The 20,253-nt window shown below is 45.6% G+C and overlaps 1 protein-coding gene across 7 annotated transcripts in view; it reads right to left on the bottom strand.

Moving 5' to 3' along the window:
* Positions 1-20,253, bottom strand: part of trpm2 (transient receptor potential cation channel, subfamily M, member 2) — a 347,573-nt gene that overhangs the window by 55,182 nt on the left and 272,138 nt on the right. For 6 of the 7 annotated variants that reach the window (XM_068036234.1, XM_068036230.1, XM_068036236.1 and 3 more), the window contains exons 20-24: positions 18,846-18,978; positions 16,700-16,871; positions 13,298-13,478; positions 12,314-12,495; positions 179-311 (exon numbers count right to left, since the gene is read on the bottom strand). In XM_068036234.1, coding sequence (XP_067892335.1) covers positions 179-311; positions 12,314-12,495; positions 13,298-13,478; positions 16,700-16,871; positions 18,846-18,978 — 801 coding nt within the window. The remainder of the gene's footprint in view (positions 1-178; positions 312-12,313; positions 12,496-13,297; positions 13,479-16,699; positions 16,872-18,845; positions 18,979-20,253) is intronic. The other variant, XM_068036232.1, reaches the window with a different exon arrangement.

Raw genomic sequence — 20,253 nt, 5'->3', positions numbered from 1 at the left:
TTTGTTTTAAGGGGAGACTCTCCCTTTCGACAGTCGCTTTTTGTTGAGCTGCTCTGGAAAATGTGAACCTCAGAGGACTGGGGCGGTGATGCCCATTCAGGAGAGGAGGAGGTGAGTGGAGAGAGCAAGAAGAAGCAGGCTGACAGGGCTGGGTTGTTTTTGAAGCATGTATACTCACTTTTCCATGGTGCAGCTGATTTTCTGGTTTAGACTCTGGCTCTGATTGCGCTTCTGTTTGATCAGGTAATTCTCCTTAATTATAGCCTCCCAGGCCAAAAGCTCAGCTTCCTCTTTCTCATCCAGCTGCTTCTCTGTAAGAGGCATTTGCAGAACTCAGCCTCCCAATTTGATAACTCTGTACTGTAGATGTTTGACGGGTTTAGGTTAGGAGAGGGGAGGGAGTGATGGGTGGTTGGGGGAAGCGAGGAAAGGACTGAAATTCTTCCTGTCCATAGTTTCATTGTAAATGCTGAGGAGGAGGAGGAATTTCACTGCCCTTTGTTGGGATCCCTCTCGTGTTCCAACACGACAAGGTCTGGTGAGAGCTGGCCCTCCAGTATACACACGTGAACATGTGCTACAGGGCTGGTAAGTCAATTCTGTCAGCCATAGGACAAAATGCTCATGCTGAATCAAGGTTTCCCTTAAGCAGCAGTGTCACGCGCTTCAACGGATGAGCAGCTCTTCATCACTAATGGCCCTTCTATGGTCTTTGAGGCAGGTCATTGGAGCACTGAGTTTAAAGACACTCTAATCATGAAGAAACCTGTGCAAAGGGCAATGGCCTGTGATGCAGGCTGAGAAGAACTAAAAAAAAATAATCAACTCCACTTTTCCAACCTTATGCCTTGATTCACTAAAGGGTCTAAAAATGTATTGGTCTCAGTCTTGACTGTACTCAAAAACTGAGCATCCACAGGCCTCTGGGGTGGAGAATTTCAAAGATTTACAAGCCACTGAGTGAAAAAATGTCACCTTGTCTCAGTTGTAAATGGCCAGCCCCTTGTTCTGAGACTATGACCCCTAATTCCAGACTCTTCAACCAGAGGAAAACAGCCTCTCAGAAAGTACTGTGACAAACCCTCTAAGAATGTTATATATTCCAAAGAGATCACCTCTCATTCTTGAAACACTCCTAAGAATATAAGCCCATTCTAATCAATCTCTTCCCAGAGGACCACATAAGGCCATAGCCCTATATAATTGCAGCAAGATTTCCTTAGTCTTATACTCCAATCCCATTCCAACAGAGGCTAACATAGCATTTGCCTTCCTAATTGCTTGTTGTACCTACATGTTAACTTTCTATGATTTGTGTACAGGGATTTCCGAATCCCAAAATCCTCTCTGTGGATCGCCACCTTGACGTGATGGAGAGGCTTGTGCACTCCGACGATTCCTTGAGCGATGCTGTCAGGAGCTCCTTGTTCCTTGTGGGGCCGCCCATGGTGGCAAGGTTCGGGGGAGATGCCAGGAAAAGTGCAGTCCAAAGAGTCCTCAATGGCAGAACAGACAAAGGAAGGCTGTGCATCTCACCGGCTGCGAAGGCGGAAGAAGGCTTCGTGGTTCAACACGTCACCAAAATCTGACCAATCGTCAAGATTGTGTGGACAATGACGGTGCCCCAAGGTCCCCATGTTAAACAATATCACATGCACGCCTGTACCAGGGTACATTTACCAAGTCTTCTGGTGATGGAGAATTGGCGACAGGGACAGGGCTGTGAACCTGGGAGTCCTTAGACAAGAATCTGCACAGAGATGACGAATATATGAAGGTCATTGGACGCCTGTGTTGGGACAAAGGTGTCTTTGAGCAGCAGCATCTATGACTAAGCAGTCCTCTTCAGGATACCCTCTGCTCACCCCCGATGCGGAGAGGGCGAGAAAAGCGCCTTAGAAATAGGCTGTCCCACTTTCTCCTGGCTGGGGAATCACATCCTGCGGGATCACCATCTTCATGGTCAAAGAAAGAAAACTTTAAATTTGCAACTTGAAATGTCAGAACACTCATGGATAATCTCAAGAGTGACCATCCGGAAAGAAGAACTGCAATCCTATCATGTGAGCTATCAAGATTCCAAACTGACATCGCGCCCTCAGTGAGACTCACCTTTCTGAAGATGGGCAGCTGAAGGAACAAGCCAGGGGATACACCTACTGGAAAGGAAAGGCTGACAATGGCCCTCCTGTCCATGGAGTTGGTTTTGCCATCCAGAATAGGATCTTTGAGGTACTGCCAGAACTCCACAACTGCATAAATGAAAGACTCATGACACTTCACCTACAGCTCAGCTGTAATCAATGTGCCACCGTTATCAGCACTTATGCCCCAACCTTTAACTCTGATGAAGATGTTAAGGAAAAGTTCTATTCTGACCTTGATGCAGTCCTCACTGCCATCCCAAAACAAGAGATCATCCTTCTGGGGGACTTTACTGCCAGGGTTGGCAGTGACTCCGATGTCTGGAGAGAAACCATTGGAAAAATGGAGTGGCCAAAGCCAATGCAAATGTTGTCCTCCTGCTGACAAAGTGTACTCAGCATGGCCTCATTATTACAAACACCCTTTTCTGACAAAAGGACAAATATAAAACCACAAGGAGACATCCTAGATCAAAGCACTGGCACATCCTGGATTATGTCATTGTTTGAGTCAAAGATCTAAGTGATGTCTGTATCACTCGATCCATGCGGGGAACTGATGCCTGCTGGGCAGATCATCGACTTGTTCGCTGAGTGATGAACATCCACCTGGCACCAAGACATCGCAAGACCCAAAAGTCCAAGAGGAAGAAGATCAATGTCTCAGCCCGAAAGCAGCCCAACCGAAGAGAGGAATTCCAAAGGCAACTCACTACCAATCTGGAAAATCTTCACACATCCAATTTCAGAACAGTGGGATCAAATAAAATCAGCTGTACTAGACTCCTGTGCCCAGACCATTGGGTTTGGACATCACCATCACCAGGACTGTTTTGACGAAAATGATGCTGAAATATGTGACCTCCTGGAACAAAAACTAGCAGCATTCTCGGCAGAACCCAAGAACGCAACTCAACAACAACTCAAGTCTGCTGCACAAAGACAAATCTGGAAGATAGGGAATTGTGGTGGGAAGAGAAAGCCTGAGGGATCTAACAGTGTGCTGATCATCATGACATCAAAGCTTGTTTGAAGCCACGAGGGCCATCAAGTTCAAGCAGACAAAATCTTCTTAAAGATGACAAAGCCATCTGTAAATGCTGGAAAGAACATTTTGATCAACTCCTTAACCGTGAATCTGCCGTGGCAGTTTATATCCACCAGGCTATCCTCCAGTGCCCTGTGGTAGAATCCATGGATGAACCACCATCGATGGGCGAGCTGCAACAAGCAAACAATGAGAAACAACAAAGCCTGCGGCCCCCATGGTATTCCAGCTGAGGTCTTCAAAGCTGGCAGACATTTGCTCACTTCAAAATCCCAGGCACTCATCCTACGAATTTGGGAGACCAAAGAGCTCCCACCACCTCCCACCCCTTGACTTCAGGAATGTGACAATTGTTTGGATCTGCAAGAAGGGAGATAAATCATGCTGTGGAAACGATCAAGGTATTTCCCTCTTGTCCATAGCAGGGAAAATCCTGACACTCATTCTCCTGAATCGCCTTCTTCCTGTGGCTGAGGAAATCCTCCCAGAGACAGTGTTTGGCTTCAGACCTTCCAGAGAAACCTCCAACATGGTCTTTGTTGCCCGACAAATCCAGGAAAAATGTTGAGAACACCACCAGGAATTCTTCATTTTTTTCATCGACCTGACCAAAGCATTTGACTCAGTAAATTGCGAGGCTCTGTAGATTGTGCTCCAAGAAGCTTCATCACAATCCTGCAATTGCTTCATGATGGTATGACGGCAACTGTCTTGAGAGGGAGATCTGAAATAGACGCCTTCAAAATCCAAACCGGGGTCAAGCAAGGCTGTGTGATAGCCCCCCTACTAATTACAATCCACCTGACAGTGGCGATTCAACCCACCAAAGATCAACTGAATTGAAAAAGAAAATAAGAGAAGCAAAGAGAGAGCATGAGAAGAGACTGGCAACTAGCATTAAAGGAAATCCCAAAGTTTTCTATAGGGATATAAATAGTAAAAGGGTGGTAAAAGGAGGAGTGGGGCCAATTAGAGACCAGAAAGGGGATTTACACTTGGAGGCAAAGGCCAGAGCTGAGGTATTAAATGAATACTTTGTATCTGTCTTTACCAAGGAAGAAAATGCAACCCAGGCAATACCTGAGAAGAGGTAAGTCAGACAGTAGATGGGTTTAAAATTGATAAAAAGGAAGCATTAGATAGGCTGCCTGAACTTAAAGTGGAAAAAGCAGCATGGGCGGATGAGATGCATCCAAGGATACTGAGGGAAGTGAGGGTGGAAATCGCAGAGGTGCTGGCCATAATTTTTCAGTCTTCCTTAGACTCAGGGGTGGTGCCCAAGGACTGAAGAATTGCAACTTTTTTTTTAGAATTAGAACATTACAGCGCAGTACAGGCCCTTCGGCCCTCGATGTTGCACCAACCTGTGATACCATCTGACCTACACTATTCCATTTTCATCCATATGTCTATCCAATGACCACTTAAATGCCCTTAAAGTTGGCGAGTCTACTACTGTTGCAGGCAGGGTGTTCCACGCCCCTACTACTCTCTGAGTAAAGAAACTACCTCTAACATCTGTCCTATATCTATCACCCCTCAACTTAAAGCTATGTCCCCTCTTGTTTGCCATCACCATCCGAGGAAAAAGACTCTCACTATCCACCCTATATAACCCTCTGATTATCTTATATGTCTCTATTAAGTCACCTCTCCTCCTCCTTCTCTCCAACGAAAACAACCTCAAGTCCCTCAGCCTTTCCTCATAAGACCTTCCCTCCATACCAGGCAACATCCTAGTAAATCTCCTCTGCACCCTTTCCAAAGCTTCCACATCCTTCCGATAATGCGGTGACCAGAACTGCACACAATACTCCAGGTGCGGTCTCACCAGCGTTTTGTACAGCTGCAGCATGACCTCGTGGCTCCGAAACTCGATCCCCCTACTAATAAAAGCTAACACACCATATGCCTTCTTAACAGCCCTATTAACCTGGGTAGCAACTTTCAGGGATTTATGTACCTGGACACCAAGATCTCTCTGTTCATCGACACTACCAAGAATCTTCCCATTAGCCCAGTACTCTGCATTCCTGTTACTCCTTCCAAAGTGAATCACCTCACACTTTTCCGCATTAAACCCCATTTGCCATCTCTCAGCCCAGCTCTGCAGCATATCTATGTCCCTCTGTACCATACAACATCCTTCGGCACTATCCACAACTCCACCGACCTTCGTGTCATCCACAAATTTACTAACCCACCCTTCTACACCCTCTTCCAGGTCATTTATAAAAATGACAAACAGCAGTGGCCACAGAACAGATCCTTGCGGTACACCACTAGTAACTAAACTCCAGGATGAACATTTGCCATCAACCACCACCCTCTGTCTTCTTTCAGCTAGCCAATTTCTGATCCAAAGCTCGAAATCACCTTCATCCCCATACTTCTGTATTTTCTGCAATAGCCTACCGTGGGGAACCTTATCAAACGCCTTACTGAAATCCATATACACCACATCCACTGCTTTACCCTCATCCACCTGTTTGGTCACCTTCTCGAAAAAGTCAATAAGGTTTGTGAGGCACGACCTACCCTTCACAAAACCGTGCTGACTATCGCTAATGAACTTATTCTTTTCAAGATGATTATAAATCCTGTATAACCTTTTCCAACATTTTACCCACAACCGAAGTAAGGCTCACAGGTCTATAATTACCAGGGTTGTCTCTACTCCCCTTCTTGAACAAGGGGACAACATTTGCTATCCTCCAGTCTTCCGGCACTATTCCTGTCGACAATGACGACATAAAGATCAAGGACAAAGGCTCTGCAATCTCCTCCCTGGCTTCCCAGAGAATCCTAGGATAAATCCCATCTGGCCCAGGGGACTTATCTATTTTCACACTTTCCAAAATTGCTAACACCTCCTCCTTGTGAACCTCAATCCCATCTAGCCTAGTAGTCTGAATCTCAGTATTCTCCTCGACAACATTTTCTTTGTCTACTGGAAATACTGACGAAAAATATTCATTTAACACTTCCCCTATCTCCTCTGATTCCACACACAACTTCCCACTACTATCCTTGATTGGCCCGAATCTAACTCTAGTCATTCTTTTATTCCTGATATACCTATAGAAAGCCTTAGCGTTTTCCTTGATCCTATCCGCCAATGACTTCTCGTGTCCTCTCCTTGCTCTTCTTAGCTCTCCCTTTAGATCCTTCCTGGCTAGCTTGTAACTCTCAAGCGCCCTAACTGAGCCTTCACGTCTCATCCTAACATAAGCCTTCTTCTTCCTCTTGACAAGCGCTTCAACTTCTTTAGTAAACCACGGCTCCCTCGCTCGACAACTTCCTCCCTGCCTGACAGGTACATACTTATCAAGGACACGCAGTAGCTGCTCCTTGAATAAGCTCCACATTTCGATTGTGCCCATCCCCTGCAGTTTCCTTCCCCATCCTACGCATCCTAAATCTTGCCTAATCGCATCATAATTTCCTTTCCCCCAGCTATAATTCTTGCCCTGCGGTATATACCTGTCCCTGCCCATCGCTAAGATAAACCTAACCGAATTGTGATCACTATCACCAAAGTGCTCACCTACATCTAAATCTAACACCTGGCCGGGTTCATTACCCAGTACCAAATCCAATGTGGCATTGCCCCTGGTTGGCCTGTCTACATACTGTGTCAGAAAACCCTCCTGCACACACTGGACAAAAACTGACCCATCTAAAGTACTCGAACTATCGTATTTCCAGTCAATATTTGGAAAGTTAAAGTCCCCCATAACAACTACCCTGTTACTCTCGCTCCTGTCGAGAATCATCTTCGCTATCCTTTCCTCTACATCTCTGGAACTATTCGGAGGTCTATAGAAGACTCCCAACAGGGTGACCTCTCCTCTCCTGTTTCTAACCTCGGCCCATACTACCTCAGTAGACGAGTCCTCAAACGTCCTTTCTGCCGCTGTAATACTCTCCTTGATTAACAATGCCACACCCCCCCCTCTTTTACCATCTTCTCTGTTCTTACTGAAACATCTAAATCCCGGAACCTGCAACATCCATTCCTGCCCCTGCTCTACCCATGTCTCCGAAATGGCCACTACATCGAGATCCCAAGTACCAACCCATGCTGCAAGCTCACCCACCTTATTCCGGATGCTCCTGGCGTTGAAGTAGACACACTTTAAACCAAGTTCTTGCTTGCCAGTGCCCTCTTGCGTCCTTGTAACCATATCCCTGCCCTCACTGCTCTCAACATCCTGTACACTGGCACTACAATTTAGGTTCCCATTCCCCTGCTGAATTAGTTTAAACCCCCCCGAAGAGCACTAGCAAATCTCCCCCCCAGGATATTGGTACCCCTCTGGTTCAGGTGAAGACCATCCTGTTTGTAGAGGTCCCACCTACCCCAGAAAGAGCCCCAATTATCCAGGAAACCAAAACCCTCCCTCCTACACCATCCCTGCAGCCACGTGTTCAACTCCTCTCTCTCCCTATTCCTCGCTTCGCTATCACGTGGCACAGGCAACAACCCAGAGATAACAACTCTGTTTGTTCTCGCTCTTAGCTTCCACCCTAACTGTTAGACCCTTGTTCAAAAAAGGGTGTAAAGATAAGCCCAGCAACTGCAGGCCAGTCAGTTTAACTTCGGTGGTGGAAAACTTCTAGAAAAGATAATTTGGGACAACTGCGAGTTAATTAAGGAAAGCCAGCATGGATTTCTGAAGGGAAAATCATGTTTAACTAACTTGCTGGTGTTTTTTGAGGAGGTAAACATAGAAACATAGAAAATAGGAGCAGGAGTAGGCCTTTCGGCCCTTCGAGCCTGCTCCGCCATTCATTATGATCATGGCTGATCATCCAACTCAGTAACCTGTTCCCGCTTTCGCCCCATACCCTTTGATCCCTTTAAACACAAGAGCGATAATCTAACTCCTTCTTGACAACATACAATGTTTTGGCCTCAACTGCTTTCTGTGGTAGTGAATTCCACAGGCTCACCACTCTCTGGGTGAAGAAATTTCTCCTCATCTCAGTCCTGAAAGGTTTACCCCGTATCCTTAGACTATGACCCCTGGTTCTGGACTCCCCCACCATTGGGAACATCCCTCCTGCATCTACCCTGTCAAGTCCTGTAGGTAATAGAGAGGATTGATGAGGACAATGCTGTTGATGTGGTGTACATGGACTTTTGTAAGGCATTTACCATACAACAGACTTGTGAGCAAACTTGTAGCTCATGGAATAAAAGGGATGGTAGCAACATGGATACGAAATTGGCTGAGTGACAGGAAATTTGATTAGTGGTTAAAGGATGTTTTTCGGGCTGGAGGAAGGTTTGTAGTGGAGTTCCCCAGGGATCAGTGTTGGGACCCTTGTTTTTCCTGATATATATTAATGACCTAGACCTTGGTGTCCAGGGCACAATTTCAAAGTTTTCAGATGATACGAAACTTGGAAGCATTACAAACTGTGAGGAGGATAGTGTAGAATGTCAAAAGGAAATAGACAAGTTTTTGGAATGGGCAGACAAGTGGCAGATGACGTTTAATGCAAAGAAATGTGAGGTGATTCATTTTGCAGGAGCAGAGGAACCTAGGCGTAGTTCTGAAGAAGGGTCACTGACTTGAAACATTAACTCTGCTTCTCTCAAAGAACAAAGAACAGTACAGCACAGGAACAGGCCATTCGGCGCTCCAAGCATGCGCCGATCTTGATGCCTGTCTAAATTAAAACCTTCTGCACTTCCGGGGCCCATATCCCTCTATTCCCATCCTATTCATGTATTGGTCAAGATGCCTCTTCAACATCGCTATCGTACCTGCTTCCACCACCTCCCCCGCCAGCAAGTTCCAGGCACTCACCACCCTCTGTGTAAAGAGCTTGCCTCGCACATCCCCTCTAAACTTTGCCTCTCGCACCTTAAATCTATGTCCCCTAGTAACTGACTCTTCCCCTGGGAAAAAGCTTCTGACTATCCACTCTGTCCATGCCCCTCATAACTTTGCAAACCTCTATCATATCGCCCCTCCACCTCCGTCGTTCCAGTTAAAACAATCCGAGTTTATCCAACCTCTCCTCATAGCTAATGCCCTCCAGACCAGGCAACATCCTGGTAAACATCATCTGTACCCTCTCCAAAGCCTCCACGTCCTTCTGGTAGTGATACCTTCTTGACTACCTTATCCACCTGCATTGCCACTTTCAGTGACCTGTAGACCTGTACACCCAGATCTCTCTGCCTGTCAATACTCCTAAGGGTTCGGCCATTTACTGTATACTTCCCACCTGTATTAGATCTTCCAAAATGCATTACCTCACATTTGTCTGGATTAAACTCCATCTGACATTTCTCCGCCCAAGTCTCCAACCGATCTATATCCTGCTGTATCCTCTGACAATCCTCATCACAATTCACAACTCCACCAACCTTTGTGTCGTCCGCAAACTTACTCATCAGACCAACTACATTTTCCTCCAAATCATTTATATATATTACAAACAGCAAAGGTCCCAGCACTGATCCCTGCGGAACACCACTAGTCACAGCCCTCCATTCAGAAAAGCACCCTTCCACTGCTACCCTCTGTCTTCTATGACCGAGCCAGTTCTGTATCCATCTTGCCAGCTCACCTCCGATCACATGTGACTTCACATTTTGTATCAGTCTGCCATGAGGGACCTTGTCAAAGGCTTTACTGAAGTCCATATAGACAACATCCACTGCCCTTCCTTCATCAATCATCTTTGTCACTTCCTCAAAAAACTCGATCAAGTTAGTGAGACACGACCTCCCCTTCACAAAACCATGCTGCCTCTCTCTAATAAGTTCATTTGTTTCCAAATGGGAGTAAATCCTGTCCTGAAGAATCCTCTCTAATAATTTCCCTACCACTGACGTAAGGCTCACCGGCCTATAATTTCCTGGATTATCCTTGCTAACCCTTCTTAAACAATGCAACAACATTGGCTATTCTCCAGTCCTCTGGGACGTCACCAGTAGCCAATGAGGATACAACGATTTCTGTCAAGGCCCCAGCAATTTCTTCCCTTGCCTCCCTCAGTATTCTGGGTAAGATTCCATCAGGCCCTAGGGACTTATCTACCTTAATGCTTTGCAAGACGCCCAACACATCCTCCTTTTTGATAACGACATGACCCAGGGTATCTACACTCCCTTCCCTCGACTCATCATCCACCAAGTCCTTCTCTTTGGTGAATACTGATACCAAGTACTCTCTCCACAGATGCTGCCAGACCTGCTGAGGATTTCCAGCATTTTTGTTTTTATTTCAGATTGCCAGCATCCGCAGTATTTTGCTTTTATTAACCTAGGTGTATATGCGCATAAGTCATTGAAGGTGGCAGGACATGTTGAGAGAGTCATTAAGATAGCATACAGTATCCTGGGCTTTAGTTAGGAAGTTTTATTGAACTTGTATAAGACACTAGTTCGGCCTCAGCTGGAGTATTACATCCAATTCTGGGCGCCGCACTTGAGGAAAGATGTGTGGGCATTAGAGAGAGTACAGAAGAGATTCATGAGAATGGCTCCAGGGATGAGGAATTTCATTTATGAAGATAGATTGGAGAAGTTAGGAATGTTTTCCTTGGAGAAGAGAAGGCTGAGAGGTGATTTGATAGAGGTATTCAAAATCATGAGGGGTCTGGACAGAGTATAGCGAGAGAAACTGTTCCCACTCGTGAAAGGATCGAGAATGAGAGGGCACAGATGTAAAATATTTGGTAAGTGAAGCAAAAGTGACATGAGAAAAAACTTTTCCACACAGCGAGTAGTTAAGGTCTGGAATGTGCTGCCTGAGAGTGTGGTGGAGGCAGGTTCAAGTGAAGCCTTCAAAAGGAATTAGACAGTTATCTGAAAAGGTTGTGTTATGGGGAGGAGGCATGGGAATGGAACTGAGGGAACTGCTTTCATAGAGCTGGTGCAGACACGATGGGCTGAATGGCCTACTTCTGCTCTGTAACAATTCTGTGATTCTGTGAACTGCCGACTGGCAGCAGTATTAAATACTGTATAGATGGAAAGGTCTTTAACGTCAGTCGCCTCCATGCCAAATTTAAACTGACCACCATAGACATACATGATCTGCAGTTTGTAGATGACTGCAGTGTCATTGCCCACTCTGCATCAGATTTGCAAGCTGCTCTCAATCTCTTCAATTCTGTATACAAGAGACTCAGCCTGTCCTTGAATGTTACCAGAACAAAACTCATATCAACCCACACCTGGTCAGCCAAAGATTCCACCTGATGTATATGCTGAGCACTTCCCATACCTTGGCAGCCACCTCTCAAAAGGCCACCATTGAGGAGATCCAACACTGGATCAGCTGTGCCAGCCCAGCCTTCTACAAACTATAACAGTGAGTGTTTGACAACAAAGACCTCCACAAATTAACAAAAGTCCTCGTGTACAGAACAGTTGTTGTCACCGTACTCCTGTACTGCAGTGAGACCTGGACTGTGTATCAACGACACAAAAAGCGCGAGAGAAATTCCATCAGCAATGCCTCCGCCATATCCTCCGGATTCAATGGGAGGACCATCGAATAAGCACTAGTGCCCTTATTGAAGCCAGCTCCACAAGCATTCAGGCAAAACTCCTCAAAGTTAACTCCGACGGTGTCCGCATGGCCGAAAACCATCACCCCGCCAGGGCCAGTTCTCACGACTCTCAAAGAGCCAACATTCAGGGGGGCAGGACAAAGAAAATGCTTCACAGACATTCTGAAGCTCTCCTTGAAGCGTGGCTGCATTGACCATAACAACTGGGAGGAGCTTGTTACCAACCACTCAGAATGGCAACAACTTGTCCACCAAGTTACATCACACTGCGAATCCCAACACATTAATGATGAGGCAGAGTGACAGCAGAGAAGGAAAGAAAAGGAAGCAAATCCTGCACTCCAGATCCCACTGCCTCGTTGGACGTCCTGCCCCATGTGCCCAATGATCTGGGGGTGTCGAAAACTGGCCTGCTCATTCACATAAGATCCATGGCAGAAACTTGTAATCCTGAGTAGACGTCAGCTGACCTCCCAAAGGCCAAAATCCACTAGTCTGTCACCTTTTAAAAATTATTCTACTTTCTATTCTTCCTAGCGAAGTAGATACAGTAAAGTATGTATCACAGGAAGGCACTTACTGAACTTCTTGTGCTTCCGGCTTGGTTTTCTCTGGCTCACATATTCAATAAACAGGAAGGCGTGACTGAATATGATGAAGGGAGGGGGTGCGGGTGGACGGCTGTAATATTCCTCTATCAGGGGGTACCTCTGGAACTTCCAGATTTTGTCTGTATTTTCCTGGACCACTTGAAAGGTATAGCTGAGGAAAAAAAGAATAGAGGTAATAAAAATGACAGAGGTGCTTAAATATCTCTGAATTTCCTGAAGGACCAGGAACCCCATTGGCTTCCATAGAATCTCAGGGTATCTGAAAGCACAAACAACCATTTGTTTTTTTCTCCAAAGTTTCTCCCCAATCCCGTCAGTGTCAGTGAGTCCAAAGTCCATGGAATTATACAATGTTCCAGTCCAGAAATAGAGCATCCAGTCTTTGTTGAGTTTTGATCCCCACATCAATCGAAAACACTCCTCTGTTCACTCCCCAAATCTTTAATATCTCCCCCCCTCAATGCTAAACCAACTTTACTACTCATTCACCATACCCTTTGATACCTCACACAGTCTAATCTCACTCTTATACCTCACTGCCCCAAAGCCTTTAATACCACACCCAGTCTAACCCGACTCTCCTGTTCACTTCCCATACCATATAATATCTCACCTAGCCAAATCCCACTGCCCTGCTCACTCACCATACCCTTTAATATCCAACACAGTCTAATCCCACTCTCCTGTTCACTCACAATACTCTTTGCCCAGGCAGTTCTAGCTCTGGATGCCCTTCCTTTTCCCCCTTCTGGGAACGTGTCTAGTCCGTATCCTTTGAAGGGCTACCATTTCTCATTTACTTTTTTACCTGACAATCTTAGATTGCAATCCACCCAGGCCACTTCCCCTTTCAACTCACTGAAATTAGCCCTCCTCCAGTTGAGCATTTTAACGTTTAATTGTTCATTGTATTTTTCCATTATGACTCTAAACATAATGACTTGATCACTTACTTGAACATCGCAATCAGCAGGTTGAGCAGCAGGATATTGGTAAAAAGCAGGTAGAGACAGAGCAGGATGATGGTTAGCCACTCAGGGAAGACTGGAACACTGTTGCTGTCATGCTCAGGACACTTTGGCTTGTAGGGATCAGTGCCATTCACAGTGCACTGACTTGTGTCAAAGCCTGAAACTTTAATAATGTTTCTAAGCATTAGTTGACCCTTTTAACCAGTACATCCACAAACAAACAGCCAGTATAATGACAGTAGCAATGAATTTTTGTACTCCTTTTGTTCTCCTTCCCATTTAAAAGAAAAAATCTTGGCTTGTGGCTATTGTTGGAAAGGCTGGCATTTATTGCCCATTCCCAGTTGCCCTGTGAGCCGCCTGGAACTGTTATAGCAGTTTGATACAATTGAGTGGATTGCTAGGCCATTTCAGGGGCAGTTAAAAGTCAACCACATTGGTGTGGGACTGGGGTCACATATAGGCCAAGTTTCCTTCCATAAATGCATTTTATGACATTCTGACAGCTTCATAGTCAATTTTACTGATGTCAGCTTCTTATTTCCAGATTTTACAAACTGAATACTAATTCTCAAAGTGCCATGTTCTTCTGGATTATTAATCCAGTAACATAAGCTCCACACTACTGCACCTTATAATGGAACTGCTTGCCCCGCCTCTCCTCAAGAGACTGATTCTCAACAGGGATATATCACCACAGACAACAGGCACCCTCCACTACTTCACACATATGCCCATGTGATACCAGATGGTTAGTCCCATGAGGTAATGGGCATTAAGGGAAGGAAATTGAATACTGGTGCAGCACTTAAAAGATTAAATGGGACCATGACTCTCTGGAGAGCTGAAGCAACAAGTGGAAGAAGGTCTGAAGGAGGAGCAGCCTTGGCTGGTGGGATGGGAGAGTGTCAGGAATGGCACCCAGATTCTCGGATACATCCAGAGAAATTCTGTTGACCGAAGTAAGGGGTAAAACAAACCGGGGGTAAGGGCAGAAAGCCTGATAGATCTAACAAGCATTGCTGAAAGAATCAGTGTGACATCTAGCACCTCAAGAACTGTCACACTGTGCAGCAAGAGTAAAAGGGTAGGTAGGGAGAGAGTAGGTCCCCTTAAGGATCAGTGTGGCAATCTATGTGTGGAGTCAAGGGAATGGGCGAAGTCTTAAATGAATATTTCTCGTCAGTACTTACCGTGGAGAAGGTCATGGAAGCTAGTGAGTTCAAGGGAGGGAACAGCGATATCCTGGAGCAAAGGAGGTGGTATTGGAGCTTCTGAAGCGCATTAAGGTGGATACATCCCCAGGGCCTGACCAGGTGTATCCTAGGATGCTCTGGGAAGCAAGGGAGGAGATTGCTGGGGCCCTGGCAGAGACTTTTGTATCATCGTTAGCCACGGGTGAGGTACCAGAAGAATGGAGGATAGCTAATGTTGTGTCTTTATTTAAGAAGGGCAGCAGAGATAAGCCAGGGAACTACAGGCCGGTGAGCCTTACACCAGTGTTGGGAAAGTTATTGGAAGGGATTCTGAGAGACAGGATTTATATGCATTTGGAAAGGCATGGTCTGATTAGGGATAGTCAGCATGACTTTGTGCGTGGGAAATCATGTCTCTCGAATTTGATTGAGTTTTTCAAGGAGGTGACAAAGAGGATTGATGAGGGCAGGGCGATGGACATTGTCTACATGGACTTTAGCAAGGCCTTTGACAAGGTCCCGTATGGTAGGCTGGTCCGGAAGGTTCGAAGACATGGGATCCAGGGTGAACTAGCAAATTGGATACAAAATTGGCTTGGTGATTGGAGTAAGAGGGTGGTAGTGGAGGGTTGTTTTTCAGATTGGAGGCCGGTGACCAGTGGTGTGCCGCAGGGATCGGTGCTGGGCCCTCTGTTGTTTGTCATATATATTAATGACTTGGATGTGAATGTAGGGGGCATGATTAGTAAGTTTGCAGATGACACCAAAATTGGTGATATAGTGGTCAGTGAAGAAGGTTGTCTAAGGTTACAACAGGATATAGATCAACTGGGAAAGTGGGCAAGGGATTGGCAAATGGAATTTAACGCAGACAAGTGTGAAGTGATGCATTTTGGGAAGTTAAACCAGGGCAGGACATATACAGTGAATGGCAGGGCCCTGGGGAGTGTTGTTGAGCAGAGAGACCTTGGGGTGCAAGTACATAGTTCCCTGAAAGTAGCAACACAGGTAGACAGGGTGGTGAAGGCATATGGCATGCTTGCCTTCATCGGCCGAGGCACTGAGTACAAGAGTTGGGACGTCATGTTACACTTGTACATAACGTTGGTGAGGCCGCATTTGGAGTACTGTGTGCAGTTCTGGTCGCCGCACTACAGGAAGGATGTGATTGAGCTAGAGAGGGTGCAGAAAAGATTCACAAGGATGTTGCCTGGTTTGGAGGGCTTGAGTTATAAAGAGAGATTGGGTAGGCTGGGTCTCTTTTCCTTGGAGCAAAGGAGACTGAGAGGGGACATGATAGAGGTATATAAAATTATGAGAGGCATCGATAGGGTAGATAGCCAGAGTCTGTTTCCCATGGTAGGGGTGACTAAAACTACAGAGCATAGATTTAAGGTGAAAGGGAGGAGGTTTAAAGGGGATCAAAGGGGTAAATTTTTCACACAAAGAATAGTGGGTATCTGGAATGAGCTGCCTGAGGAGGTGGTGGAGGCAGGAACAGTTGCGATATTTAAGAGGCATCTGGACAGGTACTTGAATGAGCAAGGCATAGAGGGATATGGAATTAATGCAGGCAGGTGGGATTAGTATAGATAGGCATTATGGTCGACATGGACGCGGTGGGTCGAAAGGCCTGTTTCTATGCTGTACGACTCTATGATTCTAGAAGAGGTTTATTGACCTCCTATACCTGGCCAAGGGAAGTCAAGGCTCAGCCCTGGGTCACGTGTTGGCTGTGGTTCAGTGGGTAGCATGCATGTCGCTGAGTCAAGTAGGCTGTGGGTTCAAGCTCCACGTGGGGAATTTGAGAACCATATGTAGGCTGGCACTTCAAATGCTGCACTGTTGGGGATGCTGTCTTTCAGATTAGCAGTTAACTTGAGGCTCTGTCTGCCATCTTAGGTGGATGTAAAAGATCCCATGACACTATGCTGAAGAACAGCAGGGGAGTTCTCCCAATTGTCCTGGGTCAACATTTATCCCTCAACCAACATCACTATAAAATAGCAGATTATTTGATCATTACCTCATTGCTATTTGTGAGGGCTTACTGCACTGGAATTGACTTCTGTGTTTCCTGCATTATAACAGTGACTACATTTTAAAATGTCATTGGCTGTTAAACACGTTGGACAAGTCTTTCCTTAACTGAGGTGACTTCAGACATCCATTTGAAGAGTGAACTTACAGCTGACATCAGTAGGGATCTCTCCAAATATCATTCGGTATGGCTGGTACACAACCCCTTGGAATATCCAGCCCAGGCGTTGCTCGTTGTGGGTGAGGATGCCCTGTTTGGCTACTCCATAAGCCACCATCGCCAACACCAGTAAGAACAGAAAGAAGAATATATCCTTCATCTACAGGGAAAAAAAAGAAGCATGGTACATCCTAGGAAAAGTTCGAAAACACCTTGGGGTAGATTTTGACAGCACGTTCAGATACTAAAGAACTCCGAGGTGGTCAGGATAGGATCTTAAGCAAAGCACCATCTTGATAAAAGAGTTGAACCACATGCTAGGAACAGCTGCTCAGTGGCTCGCTAAGGGGCTGATTGCAATTTAAATACCTGCGAGCATTCATTAAGGAGGGAGCAGGGCATTGTAGTGCCTCGCACTTCTCTTAACTCCCTCTCCTAACAGCCACCACCTGTTTGGGAGTAAATAGGTTGCTGATGTGGTTTTCAGGTGCTCCTTAAAGTCACCATTTTATATTCACTTGCTGATGAAACTGTGACGAGGACCTCTGAAACATTTGGGGAAACCTTTTGGGATACTGCATCAAGATTTCACCAACACTCTAGTAACATTTATTCCACAAATTCCCTGAGGACTTCACCTAAAAAGAGTAAATGTTGTGCCACTCCATCTTATAGGAGTCATCAGGAGAAAGGAAGTGTTTTGGTATCTGCACCTTGCTCAGGGTCCCCTTGGTCTTGATAAGGAATGGCAAGAGGAGATGAGTTTAGACAGCAACATTTGCAGGAGACAGGGACAGGGGGAGCAAGGAGTCTGAGCTGGTGGTCATTACCCCTTGCGGGTTCAGAACATCCCTTCTCGTCTGGATCTCCTCCACCAGAATCTCCAGTGCCATGTCTGAGAACCTGTGTATTCTCTCCATGTGCTACTGATTGCCAGCCAATATACTCCACACCTTCAATGGATGTGGATGTGAGGGACCCACTTATATGGCTCCATGAAATTTGCATCTAATCAGCACCTAAGTGCTAAACCTGTCTTTGCCTCTGCTGCTCTCCTAAAGGGGCTTGCTCCTACTAGCATACAGGTCCATTGACAGTGGCTACCATCCAAACCAGCCAATGAGCCATTCTTGAAATAAAAACAGAATATGCTGGCAGTATCTGTGGGGAGAGAAACAGAGCTGATGTTTCAGGTCAATGACCTTTCATCAGAACACCATTCCTGCTGCATGGGCAATACAGGAGAAAACATTCAATTGACAACAATGCTACTCGGTTTAAATATACCAACATAATGTCTACCATGCAACAAACATTAGAATATCAATGTGACTGACAACATCATCTGTTTTCGACTATTTACTTCAGATCTGAATTCTCTCTCAGGTCTCCTTGCTCACTGTCTCACTCACTTTCCCCTCCCATTCTCTCTCATTTCTCTTCTCTGCCCTTCACTGTTCATTTCTCTTTCCTTTCCTCCGCCCTTACCTCTCTCCCATTCCCTTTCTCTAAATCCATCCCTTTTGTTTCTTCCTTTAAATTCCCTCGCCCCTTCTCTCTTTCCCCTTATTCCTCATTCTCTCTCTTTGTCCCTCTCATTGTTTCCCCATAATTCTTTTCCCTTTTCTCTTCCTTCCTCTCATTCCATAACTCCCTTTCTGGTTTCTTCTTTCTCAATCTTTAATTTCTCCTCTCTCGTTCCTTCTTTCCCTACCATTCTCTCTCCAACTTTCCTTTACTTCCATTATTTTTCCCCCATTCTCCCCCTCTCACTTTCCTTCTCTCATTCCCTTTTCTTAACCTCTCTCTACTTCCCTCTTTCATTCCTTATTTCTCTCATTCTCTCATTTCTTTTCCTCACTGACCCATTGCCACTTGCTTTCCTTTTTCTCATTCCCTCCTTTCTTCCCTTCCATTGTAGGCAGAATGGACACATGCATAGCACAAACAAACATAGTACATACAAAGAGTACACACATACACACGCACATCCAGACAGTACACACACTTGCACATGCACGTAACATGTGCACACAACACAGATGTGCTCATCATGTTCATGTACATCATGCAATGCAACATGCATGCACACACATATAGACACATAAACACACATTGTATAGCAACACCTTACCATCATTTGCACCATGATGATTTTTGGCCCAAGGGTTTTGCTAACAGTAAAAATATGCATCAATCTGAGACAGTAAATGATAAAATCCAGGCACAAAATGATCCTTCCCTGGTAGAAAGTTGAAGGAAAATACCTAAAAGTACAAACATTTTCAAAATATTACATATAGAATATTACCCATAACCCACCTCACACAGTGACATGTTGCAGAGACCATGCCCTCCCAATGACTCCTTACCCATAACCCACCTCACACAGTCACAAAGTACCTCAGGTCCATTTACCCATAACCTAAGGCCTCTCCCCCTTGGAATTTAAATGGCCTGTCGAAACTAAGTGTAATACTAGTGGAACCAGGTTTGGCCTCCCAAATTTCAAGGCGTTGTGTCTGACCTCAGAAATTGTGGAGCTATGCTAAAAGTACGGAAAGGAAGGAGAGATTGTATATTGGGAGGGGGATGGTGGGTGGTTAGGAGAGTGAGGAGTGATCTACAAGAGCTGGTCTGGAGCCATTTCTTAGAAAGGGAGAGTACAAACAAGTAAATTGACACCTTCAGGAAAGCGTGACTGGGAATACATTGCACATATCCCAGTGGGAAAGTGTAGCAGAGGAAGGCAGGAGCTGATATGCGCAATGAAGGAAGTAATAAGACAGTAGGTATCAATATACCAGATCAGGAATAGGGAAAGATGTAAGAATCAAAGAACAAAGAAAATTACAGCACAGGAACAGGCCCTTCGGCCCTCCAAGCCTGCGCCGATCCAGATCTTCTATCTAAACATGTCGCCTATTTTCTAAGGGTCTGTATCTCTTTGCTTCCTGCCCATTCATGTATCTGTCTAGATACATCTTAAAAGACATTATCGTGCCCGCGTCTACCACCTCCGCTGGCAACGCGTTCCAGGCACCCACCACCCTCTGTGTAAAGAACTTTCCACGCATATCCCCCCTAAACTTTTCCCCTCTCACTTTGAACTCGTGACCCCTAGTAATTGAATTCCCCACTCTGGGAAAAAGCTTCTTGCTATCCACCCTATCTAAACCTCTCATGATTTTGTACACCTCAATCAGGTCCCCCCTCAACCTCCGTCTTTCCAATTAAAATAATCCTAATCTGCTCAACCTCTCTTCATAGCAAGCGCCCTCCATACCAGGCAACATCCTGGTGAACCTCCTCTGCACCCTCTCCAAAGCATCTACATCCTTTTGGTAATGTGGCGACCAGATCAGCACGTAGTATTCCAAATGTGGCCGAACCAAAGTCTTATACAACTGTAACATGACCTGCCAACTCTTGTACTCAATACCCCGTCCGATGAAGGAAAGCATGCCGTATGCCTTCTTGACCACTCTATTGACCTGCGTTGCCACCTTCAGGGAACAATGGACCTGAACACCCAAATCTCT

This window comes from Heterodontus francisci, chromosome 7, assembly GCF_036365525.1.
Source record: "Heterodontus francisci isolate sHetFra1 chromosome 7, sHetFra1.hap1, whole genome shotgun sequence".
In the NCBI taxonomy this organism is placed as follows: Eukaryota; Metazoa; Chordata; class Chondrichthyes; order Heterodontiformes; family Heterodontidae; genus Heterodontus; species Heterodontus francisci.
The sequence above is the reverse complement of the archived record's forward strand: the minus strand, read 5'-3'. Positions and strand labels throughout refer to the sequence as shown.